The sequence below is a fragment of the Passer domesticus genome, chromosome 8 (assembly GCF_036417665.1).
Source record: "Passer domesticus isolate bPasDom1 chromosome 8, bPasDom1.hap1, whole genome shotgun sequence".
In the NCBI taxonomy this organism is placed as follows: domain Eukaryota; kingdom Metazoa; phylum Chordata; class Aves; order Passeriformes; family Passeridae; genus Passer; species Passer domesticus.
In genome coordinates, this window is record NC_087481.1 from 41,179,132 (window position 1) to 41,196,288 (window position 17,157).

Below are 17,157 nucleotides of genomic sequence, written 5' to 3' on the forward strand. Positions count from 1 at the left end.
CTCCTTTGAGGAAAGGACACAGCAGGATACAGAACACACCGTCATTAACTAGGTACATTTCTTCCTTGTGTTCATACTTCCACCAGCCTACACTGACCTTCCTTGAACTGATGATCACCTGGTTCCAGCTTCCATTGGAACAAATTAAGTAGCTTCAGTAGAGCTCACTGGAAGAAAAAGACTTCAGTTCTTTTTTTCAGAAAAAAAAATGAGAAGAGGTTTGATTAAACAAATAAAAACACAATCATATTCATTTTAATGACATTTCCCCTAGAAAGATAATTCAAAATTTATGGGCTTTATAATTTAAAATATTTACTTAGGGAAATTTCAAAACAAGATCACACTCTCTGTTGCAGTACCATCAGAGTATTGTTTGACATCGAAAATAAAATGAAAGATTTCAGTTAATGCTAAATAGCACACACCCTCTTTGCTTTAAGAACACTAATAACATACTATTATAGCTATTATAGTATATATACATATTATTTCTCATAGCCTTTTTTCACTGAAAATGGTGAAATAATCTAAAATTTTTTTAAAAGGTTTTTAGTTCTAAAAGAAATTTTGAAATTCCCAATTTAATTTCTCTTCAGAATCTTTATTCCATATGAAATGCCAAAACCTATCTAAGTGAGAACAACTTCCCCTAACACACACACAAACATTTCCAAAAGTTAATATTGTCCACACGACGACAATTCAGTTTGGCAGCCAGCTCTGCTGGTGCAGTCTGGAACTACACCATGCCTGCCCCACCACTCTTAGGTCTATGTATTCTAGTGAATATTGCAGAAAAGAGCAACATTATTTTATCCCATATGTACTATTTTCAGTGATGAGCAATACAGGTTAGAAAATCAGAATTCTCCAGAGGGCACTATTTGGTGGCATAACAATGTGGTATTGGTTCTAACCCCTTTCCTTTGCATGTTGGTCTGAATAACTCATGGGGGTGAGGTTTGGCTCTTTGCAGATTAATTTCACTTTACTGTGGTTACAGTTGCATATGTAGCTTCTGGACAGTGCACCAGTGTTGGCTGAGGAAGTAGATCCATTCAGCCACCAATTCTGTTCTCAGTTGTTCTACTGACGTCTGTAAAATGACTCTAGATTTATACCGGTGTAAGCGAGAACAGAAGCTGGCCCAAAGTCAAGAACAGTCTCTCCTCTTCTCTGGCCCAGAACAAGCCGTTCGAGGCATAATTGCCAGGCCAAACCCTCAAGGGGAGAGGACCCAGTTTCCTGCACTGGTTCGGTTCAGACACACGGTTTCTTTGCCTTGCTTGCCAGTGTATGATCAAAGACCTGATGCTGGAATAGCTGAGGTCACCTTGTTCTATGCTACTCACTTCTGCCAGTCTTTGGGATTTTCAGCCTAAGCTGTAGAGATCCACTTCTTCATCTTCCATCTGCTGTGGTGGGTATTTGTATTTGAGTAAAGCTGTTCCCCTTTCCCCAAGCAAGAGAATTCGCTTTGGTTTCCCTTTGTGACTACAAAGAATTGGTGAAAGTGATCTTGTTGGATGAGGGAAACAGAAGTTTGTGCTAACAGATTTAATGTTATGTCCCTCTCAATTTAGAAATTGCCTTTCTTAACAGTTCAGGGAAATATGGCTTGAGCATCATTGCCTCTCTTGGAGTCAGCTCCCCTGCTTGTTGAGGGTGTTGTGATCCTCCCCGGGTCCACATGTTAATTCCCTGACACCTTTTTGTTTGTTTTCCTAAATGAGCAATGAATCCATCAGTGCTGTGATCATTGGCCAGCAGCAGCACACTCCGTCCTCATTCATGTGCTGATCACTGCTGCCATGCAGGATTTTCCAGCAATGTCCAAGGGACCTCACTGAGCCAGCCCTACTCGGGCTAGGGAAGAGCTGCCATCGGCTGGGAGCACTGTCTCAACTTGATGACACAAAGCTGAGGAGACCTTTTTCCATCCAGAGCTCTCATCTGATAATGAAGTCCTGTGTGTGCCATGAACAAATATGAACCTATGCAAAAAAGTGATCAGTTCATTAGGGATTCTCCTATTTCCCATGGCAAGGAGCATTAACTATTCATTGTCATTATGAGCCCCTGGAAACTTAAAGCAGCATGTGTGGAAGTGGAGCATGCTGCTGAATAAACGCCAGCCAGCAGTCACCACAGGGTTCTGAGTTTTGAGCTGGAGCCGTGGATGGATGCCACAGAGAGAGTGCCAGATGAAGAATACAGCTCACAAAGATTAAAAAAAAAAAATCTTTCCTTCTCCTTCTCATGGGTAATGAAGTGCTGCTGACTTCAGACTGCTGTGCAACTCCCAGAGGGAGCTGCCAAAATGCCAGTGTGATGTCTCATGGCATAACCCTTCAGCCAAATACCAGCCCAGGGGGGTGGGGGAACCAACTGGCCCTTTATATATTGCAGCAGCAGTGATGTCATACGCTCCAGCCAAGTTTGCTGGTTTACCCAGCTCCTGTCTAGTGAAAAAAAAAGGCTGACATTCAGTCTGTGCCAGGCCAGGAATAGTATCTGTAATTTAACCTCCTCATCACAACTTGCCAGGCACTTAAGAGATACACTGAAAAAAGCCTCCTATTTAAAAGAGAGGGGAAGTTGGTTTCTCGATTGAACTGCTTGAAATCTGTTTTTGTGCAAACTTTTTCAGTAGCTTGTATCAGATGATGCCTACCGCTAACACCTCACTCATTTCTCAGCAATTCCAAGTGGTTTCAGGTGCCCAGCATCGCCTTCCTTTTTCTTTAACATAGACTAAATTCAGACATCCTTAAATGTTTGCACTAGCTGAATCATGACCTAAGCTGAAATGCAGCGCCTTGCTTGTTAGTGGCCATATTTGTCCAAAAAGGTAAAGAAATGGGACTTTACCAAGTTATTAAACCAGTCAGGAACAGCTTCTTTGCCTAAGAAGTTGTTATCATATTTATACAAGGAATAGCTACAGCAGTACAATGCTGGTGTTTCCATCCAGTCCCGGTAATGGTCTGCACCTTGAACACATGGTGCAGATACAGCTTTTCCAGCTTGAAACATTATACTTTACAAGCACCCGTATTGTGCCCAGGCAAGACAGGGATTGTCACAAGGGTTTCAGAGACAGTGGCAGTCACTATTCTTTCCTTCATCAGTGGCGCCAGCTTGTTTTTGTAACTGTGACTCCATCTAGGAAAATAATTGCTGAGATTACATCATGATCTCCATGCTTAAGGTTACTCTACTCACTTTCCAGCAAAAGTTCTCAGTTTACAAGGGACAATATATTTCTCCAAATCTCTGTCCATGAGATCTGAAAGCCAAGATTCCTCTTAGTTCAGGCTCCACCACCACTAAGTAGTGATAAACATTGTGCTACTGGAATGTACTCAGCAGCCCTGTTAATGAGGGAGACAGAACTTAATCACCATCTCCCATGTCTGTGTTGGCTTTGCACAGTTACGAGTACCACAGAAGCAGTAAAATTGTAATTTAACCTCTGAGCAAAGAGAAAACTGACTGCACATCTCTGGAGCGAGGATACCTTTTACATCGGGCTGTAACCAGATGTAACACTGTTGTTTGCTTGCTTTTTCCTTTAGTTTAACTTTTTTTTTACCCACACATCTTAGACAACAAAAAGCTGTGATTAGTATAAGCTTATCCCTAAACACACAACTGCCATTCCAGGTGAGGTGCAGGACACAATCACAGTGGGTGATTGACACTTTTGCCAGTAGGTTTTGAATATCATGAGCTGACTCAAAAGTTTCCTTTGAGAAGACTGTGCTATCTGCATTACCTCAGGGCCAGACAGTTCTGCTTGTAGGAAATCAATGTATTTTTGCAAAGATTAGGCAAACTGGCCCTAACCTTGGGGGTTTCCACAGCAGAAGTATGGCAGCAATTCATGTTCACCATGGCTGAGCTTTCCTTTAGCATCTCCAGCCTCTGGTTCATGCATGGAAGTAAAAAGGTGTTTTGTTTACTGCCCCTTACCATGCCAGCTGCCCACAGGGACTGAAAACCAAGGACTTTCAAACCTCAGCTGCTTTAGTTCCAAGTCTACCAGATTGACGTCTGTATTTGTTGACAGTAGAAAGCCATATACAGGTGGAGTCGGGGCATATATTTTCCTTTCAGTCCCTCTGAAAGGGTGGCACAGCAGGGAAGAATTCTTCTTTTTAGCCTGGAGTCATCACCCAGACTTTACAAAGGGCAGAATGCCAGGAAATCATTGCTCACTCAGCTGCCAGTCTTTGCTGGGGCTACCAGAGTGTGCTGGAGATTGTGACACTTGTTTACTAGGAGCCTGACTGCACTGCACAAGCTATCAAACCCTACAGGTATTTGGTTATTGTCACTCTGGGATGGACAGCTGTCTCTTTTTGTAGAAAATCCTGTAAATCAGCCCTAAAATGGTTGTAAAATGGGAGTGAACAAATGAACAAAGCAATCCTCACATCATGCAAAGAAATATCTTTGTTTTCAAATTGCAGAGTTCACTTAGGATCAAAAAAATGCTGAAGGTCAGAAACGTCCTGGGACACTACTTCTGTAGAATCTACATCACTGGACTATTTCTACCTCCTCACTAAAGATGGTCAGAAAAGAAGTCAAATACAAGTATGAGAGTGAGTTCTAAAAACAAGAAGCAAAATTATAAGGGAGGTATGTACTTGTATTTCTCATTTATATTACAGTTAAGAATCAAAACCAGGAGCAGGGTGGCCTTTCATTTGTCTTCTCTTTTTTCTTGCTGCATTATGCACAAAGATGTATGTCTGTGAGGGGTGGGAAACTCATGTTTGAAATTCTTTGTACAAAGTAAGATGGAGAAGCTCTGTTAGGCTCATTTTATTTCTGGTGTAAATCTATTGTAGTTGAGCATAAGTCATTGGAATTGCATGGCTGGAAGGATAGGATCTAAATTCACTATGATACTTGGAGTCTAAAAATAGGTTGGCTGAGATTCTTTTAAATAGAAAAGGAAGGTGAGGAGTGTTTTCATTTGAAGAAACAACTGAGCCAGAGTAATTTAACTGATTAACTTCTGTTCCTCTTACCTTTGATAATTTGACCAGCACTGTTCATCAGAGAGAAAAAAGGTCCTTTCCAAGAGTCTCACTGAGATGGACCAAGGTGGAATCAGGGATTTGGACATCTGGAGAGGCTGGAATCTAGATCTGAATTTCATTGTTCAGTTATACAAGGTGAACCAGTGGATTCAAGCTTGAGATGATCTTCTACTTGTATAGAAGTCACTTTAGATGTGAACTGTGGTGTTTCAGCTCCTCACAAGTTCGTAATGCCATTCTAAGGAGGAAATGGAGATACCAACCAGACTTTAGTTAAAGAGTTTTAGCCAGTTCTGAAGTATGCTTTTAAACTGAGTCTCCCTGCAGTTAGTCAAAACTCTGTTCAAGTCCTCTAATGTGAGAATAATCATCTGAAGGATTTACAGAGAAGCTGTGAAGAGTTTTAGTATAAAGATTTCAAGTACAGCCAAAGGTTCTATTTTACTTTTACTTGTTCAATTAAAAGATTCCCCCATCCTGTGTTCAGACAGGAGATACACAAAAACCTCAGCACTGTAGTCCCTGACTGTGTGTCATAATCAGTCTGAGGTATCTTGTAATTGTGTTGAATGGGTTACCTTTAGCTCCCAGTAGCACTGGAACTGAAATCAAATGTTCCCTGTGCTAGTGTAGAGGGTCTGCTACAGTCCCCGAGGCACTCCTGCCTTCTGCTGGCTAAGCTGATGTTAGCAGCCTCTTCAGTCCAACAGACCAACACAACCCAACTGTGGGTGACTAAATTGTACTCCAGCACTATTTGTCTGGAACATGCACAGTAATCCTTTTTACCTGTGGTGCCACTCTGTTTTCTCAAACAAGGGTTGTGTTCATGGCAATTATCATGACAAAGCAGTGACAATTAAGTTTTATCAACTTTTTTTTTTCATTTTGGACTTAGTGTGCAATGATGTTCTCAGTGACAACTTTTTTAAAGCAACTTTTGTTGCTGATTCTTCCTGACCAAAAATGGCTAACTTTTTTTTTTTTCTAAATGGATGCACAGCACTTGGAAGTGTTTATGGTTGGAGGTACAGAAAGGGAAGTGCTTGAAATTTGTTTCTTATGACCTTGTTTAGGAGCTCAAATAAAAATATGAGGTACAAACACCTTTTTTAATGGCTCTTTCCAGAAATTAAACTATCTACCATGAGTGACATGACTTGATCAAAATGACAGTGGTTTTTATGTTGTTCATTGTGTTGCTAGCATCACAAAATTAGTCAGTGACTGATACATCTGGAAAATGCTCTCTGTCTAATAGTGTTAATATAGAAAAATGGTAATTTATAATTTTTGGCTTTACAGAGAAGAAAGTTTCCTTCAGCTATTCTGTAAGATGAGTCAATGTGCAGCAGCACCATCTGGAAGAAAGACTTTGTGCTTGTGAATTACAAGCAGCTGGATCTGCCTCACAAAGTCACCTGCCTATTCAACATCTGAAACTAATCCTTTGGATACTTCACCCATGACTCTCATGAACAATGCAGGGAAATAAGAAACACACAGAAGGACACAGTGACTCCTCAAGTATTGGGAGTCTCCTGGATGATGCAGACAGAGAAGTGAGCAGCCTCACAGCTCGGGCTTTCAAAAGTTTGTGTGTAGCAGAACTTGAAGACCCTTACAATGAACCAGAACTTTCCATTTCACCTGACTTTGCCCTCCAGTTGTCTGCTAAAATTCACTCAGGGACGTTAAACCATGACATCAAGAAAGGCAATGTATGTGACAAGCTAACAGCAAAAAACAATGAACATACAATATGGGCTTCTACATTCCAGCAGTTACCTAAGTGTGCTTCGGAGGAGAAGATGATTGCTAAAAACAACACCTTTGCCATGGAAAGGAAATTGAGCTTGCCAGTCCCTGGTCCAAGAAACAATAAGCATGTTTCAAAAGTGTCCTCATTGATCAAGACATTTGATAAGACTGCAGACCAAGGGTCAGGAAGTCCTCTGATAACAAATAAGCAGCCCATTAAGAATAACTTTCAAAAATACAAAATAAATCATGGCAATGATACTGCTTCCTGGGATGATACAGACATTTTAAGCATCCACAAGGAACCTTCTGAATTTTCTGAGGCTAGTCAAGGTAGCCACTGCCTCAGTGGCAAACATGAGCCACAGAGAAGACCTAATAAAATAGACCTGAGTTATGGGGACTCTGATGGTTATTATCCTGTGCTGATTGAGATGTCAAAAGTCGCCAAGTCAAATTTTTCCCATTCTTCTAAGAAGGCCTTAAAAACCAGAAACTTGAAAGTCAGTGAGCCAGCAAAAAAAGGTAGTTTTCTTCACAGTGAGAATAGTGCTTTTGAATCATGGAATGTTCATCATAAAAAAATGACAGAAAAGGAGGAATTCGTTGACATAAAAATGGAAAAGGAGGGTCTTGCATACCGGGAAGAATCACCATTTGTTAAAGGATCCCACACAGGTGAACATAAATTGTCACCTGCCCTGACCACTGTTGCTAAGAAGAAAGAGAAAGATTTTCAGATGAAGCCAACTCTACAAGAAGCTTCTTTCTCTCTCCGAGTTGTACCTCAGGGTCCTTTCCCTTCAGAAACCACATTTCCTGTTGCTTTCCCTCCCACACCTCCCCCTAGGAACCATGTACACCTGGGTCCCCCTCGGCCACCCCCTGCCCCTCCAGCACTTCCTCTCCCACCCCCAGCCCGGCCCAGCCATCCCCCAACACCCCCCAGCCCTGAAGCCCCTCCTGTGCCACCACCCCCAGTGCCAGCTCGACTCTCCCCCACTGCCTTGTCCCAAGCCTCTGTGTCACCCCAGTCTGTGTCCTATAGGACAGTTTCACCCTCACTCAGGTTTGGGACACCCAATCCACCTCCTCCAAAACCCCAGGCCACCTTAACTGAGGAGGAATCCCACAGCGCCCAGCTGGGCAATACCTGTCCACCCTGGAGGAGACAGAGGGCTACAGAAAGGGCAGCAGGGAAGAGACAGGCTGCAAAGGAGAAGGTCACAGACAGCCACAGGACCTCATTGTCTGAAAAGGCAACTGGTGCTGACCCTGGTCTGCATGTGACTCCTCTGGCTAAACAGGCAAACTCCCCTGGATCCATCAGTCCCTCTTTCAACATCACCAAACTCCTAACACCTGTCATTCCACCGAAACAGGAGGTGGACACAGCTGAAAGGGAGCTGATCCCACTGACACCTCCTCCCACAGAGAGCACGGCCTCAAGAGACCAGGAGGAGAGCACTTTAGATGATTACAGGTCTTGGGATAGTTGCAGGTTGACAGCATCGAGTCTGTTATTTAACTTAAAGGATGTGCGCAAACGTGTTAAAAGCATTTATACCCCTTCTCCCCTGTTAAGGGCCTTGGAGGAGAAAAATAAAACAAGGGAAAATTCGCAGGAGAGTACAAAAATGGATGCCTCGTTCTCAATTTCTCATGACAAAAGTGAGAAGAATATTACAGAGAAAGATGAATTGAGTGATATAGCTTATGTATTGTCTAGCAGTGCTCATGAAAATGACAATAAAACCAATTTAACTGGACACTTCACAGGCAATTATCTGAGTTCACCCCAAGCAACAGAAGACCTTCCATTTTACCAAACTGGAGACAGCATGAAACAAGACAATTCAAAACACCAAGATTTGGTTAAAAACACGGGGGATAATGAACATTTCCTCTCATTCAGACATGAATCAAATGAACCTGACTTAGGAAAACATCAGCAGTATAGAGCACAGAAACCATTCAGTAGAGACAATGTAGCTGGGCAGCCCATGCAAAATCACAATGTGCAGGGTGAGGAAAATGAAAGACAAGCTGCTATTCAGAATGAAAATTTTGCCTTCAAAACACTCCTAAATCAACTCTCACCAGAAGAAGATGAGCCTTACAGTGGCACCCAAACCAACATTGTGGTACCTGGCCATGAAGCACGAGGCAAAAGAAGCACTAGTTCCTCAGAGCAGTCCTTCGTCTCCACAGTGGAGCAGCCACTTCAGGAAGAGCCATTTCTGCCAGTGCCCCTGATGGAGCAGACGTTCCTCCAAGAGAGCCAGAGGACTGACAGTGAAACGGGTTCAGGAAGTAAGAAAAGACACAAGGAGAGAGGGAAGGAGGTTGGGGAAGATGAACTGCAATATTGTGCTTGTATCAGCCCTGGTACTGATGCAGCAGAGAGGAGGGAGGGAAGTGTTACTGGGAATGAGCAGAAGAGCTTGATGGAAGAGAAACTAGGGAGAGAGAAAAGGGAAGAGGCCAACAGCACAAATTCTGCATCTGACAATATAAGAGACACGTCCATCACCAGATCTGAGGAACCACAAACACCATCGTCTTCAAGTTCAACCAAACCCAGTCTGTTTATGATTAAAGATAACACATTCAGGTCGCCTCAGGTAATAAGGGCTGTCAAGCTGCCCCTACTCCGGTCATTTTCCCTGGATGATACAGTGAGCAGCAGTTATAAGGAAATGGAACGTAAGTTTATGTCCCCAGCAGTTTACAAGCAGCACAGAAACATGTTGCACGCCCAGGAGGTTGGCTGGTGGGCATCAAGACACAGAGGGCAGCAGAACGTGAGAGATGGAGCAACTGACAGAGAAAAAGAAGCCAGTGAGCCTGGATCTACTTCAGTAACACTGGATCCCAGTCTTCTGGAAAATACAGAGAGCTTTTCATTTGGAAAACTGACGGAAGAAGATGAAAAGATTTGTGTGTTGTTAAATAAATTTGGGAAAATGGATGAGGAAAGTGTCTGTAGAAGTAAAAAGATACCTACAAAAGCAAGACATAGCTTAGCACAGCCAATTATAGGACTGGAAAATGACCAAGCACAAAACAACCCCAGCTATCCTGCAGAAAGAAAGACAAATTACTTTAAGAATCATCATTTGTCTAACCGCAAAGGGGGCTCTTGTGCAAAAAAGATAATCACTAGGCAGACAATTTCCCCTGTGACTGGCTCCATGTTAGAGGACCACACATGTTCTTCTGTATCCAATGACACTTTGGAGGATATCCTGCATACAGAAGGTGCACCTTTGTTAGACAATCTTTCATGCTCTGCTGTTACAAGCCCCAGGTCAGGAAGCACAATGCACTCTCTTGCTGCCAGTTCATTGTCAGATAAACCAACTACTTCTGGCCTTAGAGAAACAGAAGATGTTACAAATCCTGCCTTGTTGAACATGGCACTAGAGAGGCAAGCTTATATGCCTGCGGAGGAGATAATCAATTCTGCACAAAGGAATCTACTTTTGGATGTCACAGGGGGAGATGGGAGACTGGAGCCCAGGGGACTTGGTGGAAGACCAGCAGGCAAGCCACCCACTGTGCCACCAAAAACAGAAAAGGCTCTGCGTCGGGCCAAAAAGCTGGCAAACAAGAGGAAAAAAGTGCAAGAGCAGCAGAAAAACCATCAGACTGAGCATGCAGATGCTGTAGGGAGAAAGCCTACTCATTCTGGAGAGACAACAGCGTCTGCTTCACCCTTAATGTATTCTCCCCTTCATCCTCCCCTTCACCCAACATTTACTCCTGGGAAATCTAGACTAGCACCAGCAGCAAGCTCTTCACCCTCCTCAACCCAGCGGAAACTCCTCCAGGACCCTGACTCTGGTCAATACTACGTGGTTGATTTACCAGCCGAAGTTAATGTAAAGACATTTTATGACCCAGAAACAGGCAAATATATTCAAGTCTCAGTCCCTTCCTTGGAACAGAACTTACACCAGTCCACCTCTTCAGAAATGAAGAATTCTCCCTATGCCTCCTACCCCAGAGTGCTGCCTTTACCAGCCTCGTCGGTCGCTGTGCTGAAATCCCCTTCTCAGCTCTCTGAACCTGCCTGGTCGGTGCCTGCTGCACCAGAACCACCTGAACTACCTGAAGATGGCCAGCAGGACTACAGATACACTGAGTCTATGGACACTCCACCAGACACTGAATCAGTCTCCTACTCCTACCATCACGATGCTGGAGAAACTCAGGTTCCCTTAGGAAAGGATGTGAGCCCAACCCAACCTATTGTCACACTCACTAATTTAGATGATTTTGCTGCTGAAGGAGTATCTTGAAAACTGAAGTTACAGAACATGCCAGCTAGTGTTTTTAAGAACTGTTTGGACAGACACATGCACACAAAAGCACATGCAGATTTGATATTTGTACAATACTTTGTCTGAATCTCATTGTGGTTTGGGTGGGAAAACAAAAGAAAGCTGTATGTGTTGAAAGATGCAAGGTAATGACCACTCTGAAGAAAAGAGAAATTGAGTAAGCACCAAATTATCAGTGAGATGAAGGGGCAATGCCAGCTAGATAAATACATTTGACAATGTAAAACCACTGCTTGCTGCTGCTGCTGCTTTGTCATTAAGAAGGCTGGGATAGCCAAAGCAAGTGTCCTATTGCCCAGATGTGTTGCATGATACATGACACTAAATAAAACCTGTGAGACCATCCTATGCATCCTATGAGACCTAGAACTGATGCTGTATCTACTGAACTTTCCTCACTCACTGCCTTTGAACTCTATTGACAGGTAGAAAGGCTGTGGCTACAAATATGCCACATATGCAAGATTAATTTTTTGCACACTTTGATTGCCCTGATGCCATTGACAAGAAGATTGTATGCTGGATGCACGGTACAACAGCCATGTCCAAAAAAAAACCTTTTAAACAACCAGAATACAGTTGCAGCTGCTCTAGATTTCCCATATGCTCCTGCAGTGCACACTGACATGCTGCTGAATTCTTTACAATTCTTAATAACATCCAAATAGGTTCCCCCAGAGTCAGGGTTTATTTTTAATGCAACTTAAAACTTCAGGTTATCTTGATACTTGGCCTGAAATATTTTGTTGAGGAGCGAGGTTGAATTAAATCCCACAACAGTATTTAATTGTTTGTTAGGACAAGAAGTTCTTAGCTATTGTAATTGAAATGTGTTTTGTTTTGTTTTCAGGCTCCCACTGAAACATGGAATAACTTTTAAAACCTGAAAAATGTACCTAAGTTTGATCTTGTGAATTCTGTGATTTAATACAAACAAACAAACAACATATTCAGAACATCCAAAGTACTAATTTCTAAAAAAGTACTTCTTTGAATTATCACTTTTCTGAAAATCTGTATGAAAATATCACTCATCCTTGCATAGGCTCTTTTTTATCATCATAGTTAATGAGGAAACCTAGCTGAAAAGATGGAAAAATTGAATGTATGGTACCTGCTTGTAAATATCTGTATTTGGATTATTGGCTTCGTTTTTTCTGTCTCATTTTCATACTGTGTTCCCCACTTATAACTGAAGTGCAGAAGCTCTAAGGAAGAACTATGCCAGTGACTTTCAGCCTGATTCACATCTTGGGCAATTTTCACAGGATTTTTTTCAGTGAAGCAGCTCTTGATTTCCTGAAAAAAAAGGGATGAATCAGGCCTTTTGTTAATGAATACAATGTGGAGACAGGACCCAGCCACTGCTCCACTCTCCCAGTGTTATTATTTATGACGGAGTTTTCCTTCAGAAAATTTCCCAGGACTGAAGCCTCTTTTGGGACACAGACCCACTCTGTGATTTTTCTCTTCCTTTACCTGAATTCAGCTGTCAGCCTTCCTCCATCCCTGACAGGAGCCATGTGTTCACAGCCTGTCCTGGTCCCACCAGACAGTTCCTTTCATCAGTGCCTCTTACTGAGGCATTTCTCTTAGGCAAACACTAAGGGCATCACTTCACTGATCACAGTGGGGTTTGGATTTAGCCTTTAATGATTTTCTGTGGTGGATTTCACCTATTACACATTTTGTGATTTGGTAGGTTTGATTGCAGCAGAGGTGTGGGTTGGAAATGAAGAAGCTTGTACTGGTATGTTTGAGTTTTAACCATGTTCAGTCAAATGCCCATATTTGAATAAACATTTATTGTTCAGTTTTCCACCCCAGAAAGTTTTCAACACCTGACTGAATAAAGCTCTGAACAACCTGGGGTGTCCTCAGAGCTGACCCTCCTTGACCAGGAGGCTCACCCAGAGATCTCCTGAGATCTTTTGCAGCCTGAATTATCCTGTGATCCTGTTCTGAAAACATTAAAATTTAAATGAACCTTGACTTGGAACTCGGCAAATGCAGTCTCCCCTGAAAAAGGGCTCATTTTGAAAGAAAGTTTTTTTTAAAAAAACTGAAAATCAAGAGTGTTTCAAGAACAAGAATTCCTTTTCCAGTTGTAAAATTAAGGGAAGTGGCTCTTACTATAAATATTTTTTTAGTCACCGATATTTTGTAAACTGATGGTGCTATTCATGTTACACTTCTCTGGTGCTGTCACTCTATACAGCATAATGTCTATCCAGTATAGAGAGCATCTCATCCACGTGTTAAAATATAGATAAATTGATCCATTAGAGCTTTCCATGGTGCATTTAGACAAAACCTATGAAATCTTAAAGCCTATCAGAATGCACAAGCCTTTTTTTGGTGTGTGTGTGTGTGTGTGGGTGTGTGGTATTACAAATTTTAATGCCCTTAACGGCCACAAGTTGAGAAGTAGGCTCTCAGAGAAAGCTTCCTTTCCAAGGGAAGACTATGGATATGAAGTGTCTGTGCACAGATTAAAAAACTAATGGTAAGTTGATGACAAAAATGTATACCTGTATTTTTAAAAGCCCCTTTTACTTCTTTTAAAAGTCTCTTTAACTGTCATTTATTTTGTAGACATGCACCCTTTTGAACCCTTTTGTCAAGGGCCTCCTAAAACTCTTATTGTGGAGAACAGGATGCTCCATTATACTGCTTCCAGGTATGTGAGGAAAGCTGGGTGAATTTTTCCCTCTGCTGTTAAGGTGAACTGCAACATGGGCATTTAAAGAGGAGCCAGTCCTAACTTGGATACCAAATACATTTCAAGTAGGACTTCTTCATTTCCATCAGCCCTTTCTGCTAGCTTCAGGGAGCTGCATTCACAGTGAGCTGTGTCTCTGAACAGCTCCCAGAGGGGGTTTTGACCTGGAGAATAAGCAGGTAAATTGTTGTAGCAAGGTGAGGGTCTTCTCCAAGATAACAAGTGATAGCACCTGATGAAATTACCTGAGAGGTAATTTCATGGAGGTTTAGATTGGACATTAGCAAACATTTCTTCACTGTAAGGGTGCTCAGTCACTGGAATAAGCTGCCCAGGAAGTACTGGAATCACCATCCTTGGAAGTGTTCAAAAGGTGTGGTGAACACTTGGTGCTAAGGTAGCTGTTGGTCACAATGATTTTAGAGGTCTTTTCCAACCTTAATGATTCTACGATTCTTGAAATTAAATAAACGGGGGAGTTTTGAGAGTAGATAAGAAAGTAGTTTTTGTCTTGTACCCAAAGCTTTCTGCACTTTGCCACAGGGCATAAATGATATTATAAAAGTATTGCTCCAGGTCCTAGCCTGGTATTGAGCAGGAACCCATCAGCAAACCTGTCTCTGGCCGAGCCCATGCTGCTGGCCACCTTCTTGCTAGGCTGTGTGAATGTGTGTGAACAAACATACCCATGCATCCATGTAAAAAACCCCATATATATATGTAATATACCTGTAAAACTGCCATTTGCACATCAGTATAAGAAAGCAGTAATGCCTGTGATGGTGAACACAAAATGTTAGTGTGCTAAAGGAAGACAAATGACACTTTTTCAAATAACAAATACTTTAAGTTCCTTGCTCTGTTGTGTTCATGTTTGTTGGGGGGATGTTTTCCATTGCTGTTGTGGGAAACACCTCTGAAAAGAGGTCAGTACTAGGCAGAAGGAGAGCTGTAAATTGACCCTTTTTTGGGGGGAGGGGTGCTATGGGAAACGTGCAATAGTCCAGAAAGCAGTTGTAGGAAAGCAGTGTTTTGTGACAGTGACACTAAGTTGTAGGTTAAAGAGGTGTGGAGGCAAGCCAAGCCAAATTCTGCCTTGCCAGCAGGCTGTGGTAGGACTGAAGAACACAGCAGGCTCTTGGTATGCACGGAAGCACAGCAGGCTGAAGGCAACAGGGGCCATTGCCTTCACTGTTTCCTTCTCCTGTGCGTGGCCTTGGTGCATGTTGCATTTCTTGGTGCCCGGAGGCTCCTTTACAGTGGTGATTCTTCCTTGGCAGGTGTGACTGAGGCCAAACCTGACTTAGCTAGTCTTTGTTTCTAGGGCCAGAACTGCCTCCCTCTGAATCTCCTTCTGCTTGTGGGGTGACTGCAATGCCAACAGTCCAGCTGTCACATGGCAGACTTGGACTGCCATCCCACAGCCATGGCTCTGTCCCAGGGGCTTGAATTTCCTCATGGAAAATGCTGGATTTGTTTTAGAGAGCTGAGTTTAAGTGAAATGGCCTAAATGAATGGATTTTTGTCAGCTTCTCCTTGGGAGTTCAGTGCCTTCCTAAGTCATCTGTCCAAGAAGATATATGTTCCACCAATGCAACTGTATTTGCAAATAAGTAATTATTTATTAAACAAAATAAATGGGACTTGTTTTATAATACTGGAATGACTTCTAGCTAGCTTTTTCATTGTAATTATGTGTCATTGTAATTCGATGTCCACTTGTGTTGGCAGAGAAAGTTGAGAACAAAGAAGTGTGTGTGTGTGTGTGTGTGTGTGTGTGTGGTACACAATTAAAAGATCTAGGAGATGACTGGATGCAGGGCTTCATCCCCCTTCTTCCCCTTCCTAAAGAAAGGAAGCAGGACACTGAGCAGAAGCACCTTTGGCCCACAACTCCTGCCATCATTCCCACCCTCCCTGTTATGTAAGGGCATTGTTCTGTCTGGCCAGAGGACCATGGAGATATGGTGCCAGCACCCAGTCCAAAAGCACTGGGAGATGATCACCTTCTTGCCACCACCCAGAAGACATCAGGGCTTTTGTACTCCCTGTGTCCCATCCACCTGGGGGAAGTTACCAGGTGTGTAACTTGTCTTTTTTCACATTTCTCCTTATTTTCTCCTATTGTATGTTGTGTTATAAAACACAGCAGAGACTCTTCTCAGAGTGATTTTAGCTCAGTCCTTGTCCAGACTGGCAATTTTATTTGGGTTTGCTCTGCTTTGATCCCTGAGTAGCCAAGAAGCCCTTGCTGATAGTGGAAGTGCTACTGTAATATGAATATAACAGGCCATAAAGAGAATAGCTGGCTGGTTATGTTTTTACCAGAAATACATTGACAGGTTTGCACATCTGTATTTGGAGGATATGCTCTGTTTCATTTCTGTGTAAATAAAAACTCTAAGTTTGATCCCTTCTCTCACTGAAAAACAGCATCAGAAGCTGGTGATATTGCACATGATGGGTTACATGGGCTCTAGTGAATACATATAAATGTGTAATTTGGAGCAACTGGTGTACATCAGTCATTTTTATTAAAGAAACTCTGCTTCAGAGCCTTATAGGAGATAAAGAACATGGAACACTTGAGTAAATTGGATTTCAATGTGTTTGGGGTTTTTTTGTGAAATCCTCATTATTACAGCAGAGGTCAGTGATTAATTTATTTTGGGTTTAGGATGATTATTCTGGTCTTATGATGATCTCACATTTAACACTGTCCCCTGATACTAAATATAATGTTGTAATTATGGGGTTTAAATGGATAGGGAATGGTTGAAAATGACCTGTGGTCTTCCCTTGCTTCTTTTTGATATTCTCAAAGTTTTCATGATGTTGATTTCTCACATTAGATAGTCAGATCTTTGGTACTATATGGCCAATTAGAGACTTGCTTCTAATATGCTACTGAACATACTTAGAAAGCAGCATTCCAATAGTGCAAAAGAGAAATCATTTCTCTCCCAACTGACTAAAGCTCTGTGTTTTTATTAAAGCAGATTTAACTCAAGCCTTGGGGGAAGCAGCTTGCAGTGGTAAAAGATAAGCACTTTCCTGTGTCCCAGTCCATACTGAATAAATTGAGGCCTGGGGTATTTTGAAAGAAGGAGAGAAGGGAAGACTCTGTGAGAAGCAGGGACAATCTTTGAAATCCTTCTAGCAATGGAAAAAAGTGGGACTCTGGCAAAAAGTAAAAAATGTTCAAAGCAGGAGCTGCACTTTGCAAAGCCAGTGCTTGTCAAAGGAAGGTGCCTGAGAGGCAGATTCTTCC

At 42.3% G+C, this 17,157-nt stretch overlaps 1 protein-coding gene and 1 long non-coding RNA gene across 10 annotated transcripts in view; one reads left to right on the forward strand and one right to left on the reverse strand.

Moving 5' to 3' along the window:
• C8H10orf71 (chromosome 8 C10orf71 homolog) overlaps nucleotides 1-15,921 on the forward strand; it is a 72,422-nt gene extending 56,501 nt beyond the window's left edge. For 6 of the 9 annotated variants that reach the window (XM_064430768.1, XM_064430766.1, XM_064430770.1 and 3 more), the window contains 2 exons: nucleotides 4,479-4,650; nucleotides 6,363-15,921. In XM_064430768.1, coding sequence (XP_064286838.1) covers nucleotides 6,539-11,122 — 4,584 coding nt within the window. In that variant the 5' untranslated portion in view covers nucleotides 4,479-4,650; nucleotides 6,363-6,538 and the 3' untranslated portion in view covers nucleotides 11,123-15,921. Of the gene's footprint in view, nucleotides 1-3,996; nucleotides 4,651-4,971; nucleotides 5,193-6,362 lie in introns of those variants that run through there. The other 3 variants (XM_064430765.1, XM_064430771.1, XM_064430772.1) reach the window with 3 other exon arrangements.
• On the reverse strand, nucleotides 965-8,117 carry LOC135306567 (uncharacterized). The gene is made up of 3 exons (XR_010367356.1): nucleotides 7,972-8,117; nucleotides 5,046-5,295; nucleotides 965-1,997 (listed from the first exon to the last, which is right to left on the reverse strand). It is a non-coding gene; the product is annotated as an uncharacterized LOC135306567 (long non-coding RNA).
• Nucleotides 15,922-17,157: the final 1,236 nt, after the last annotated feature.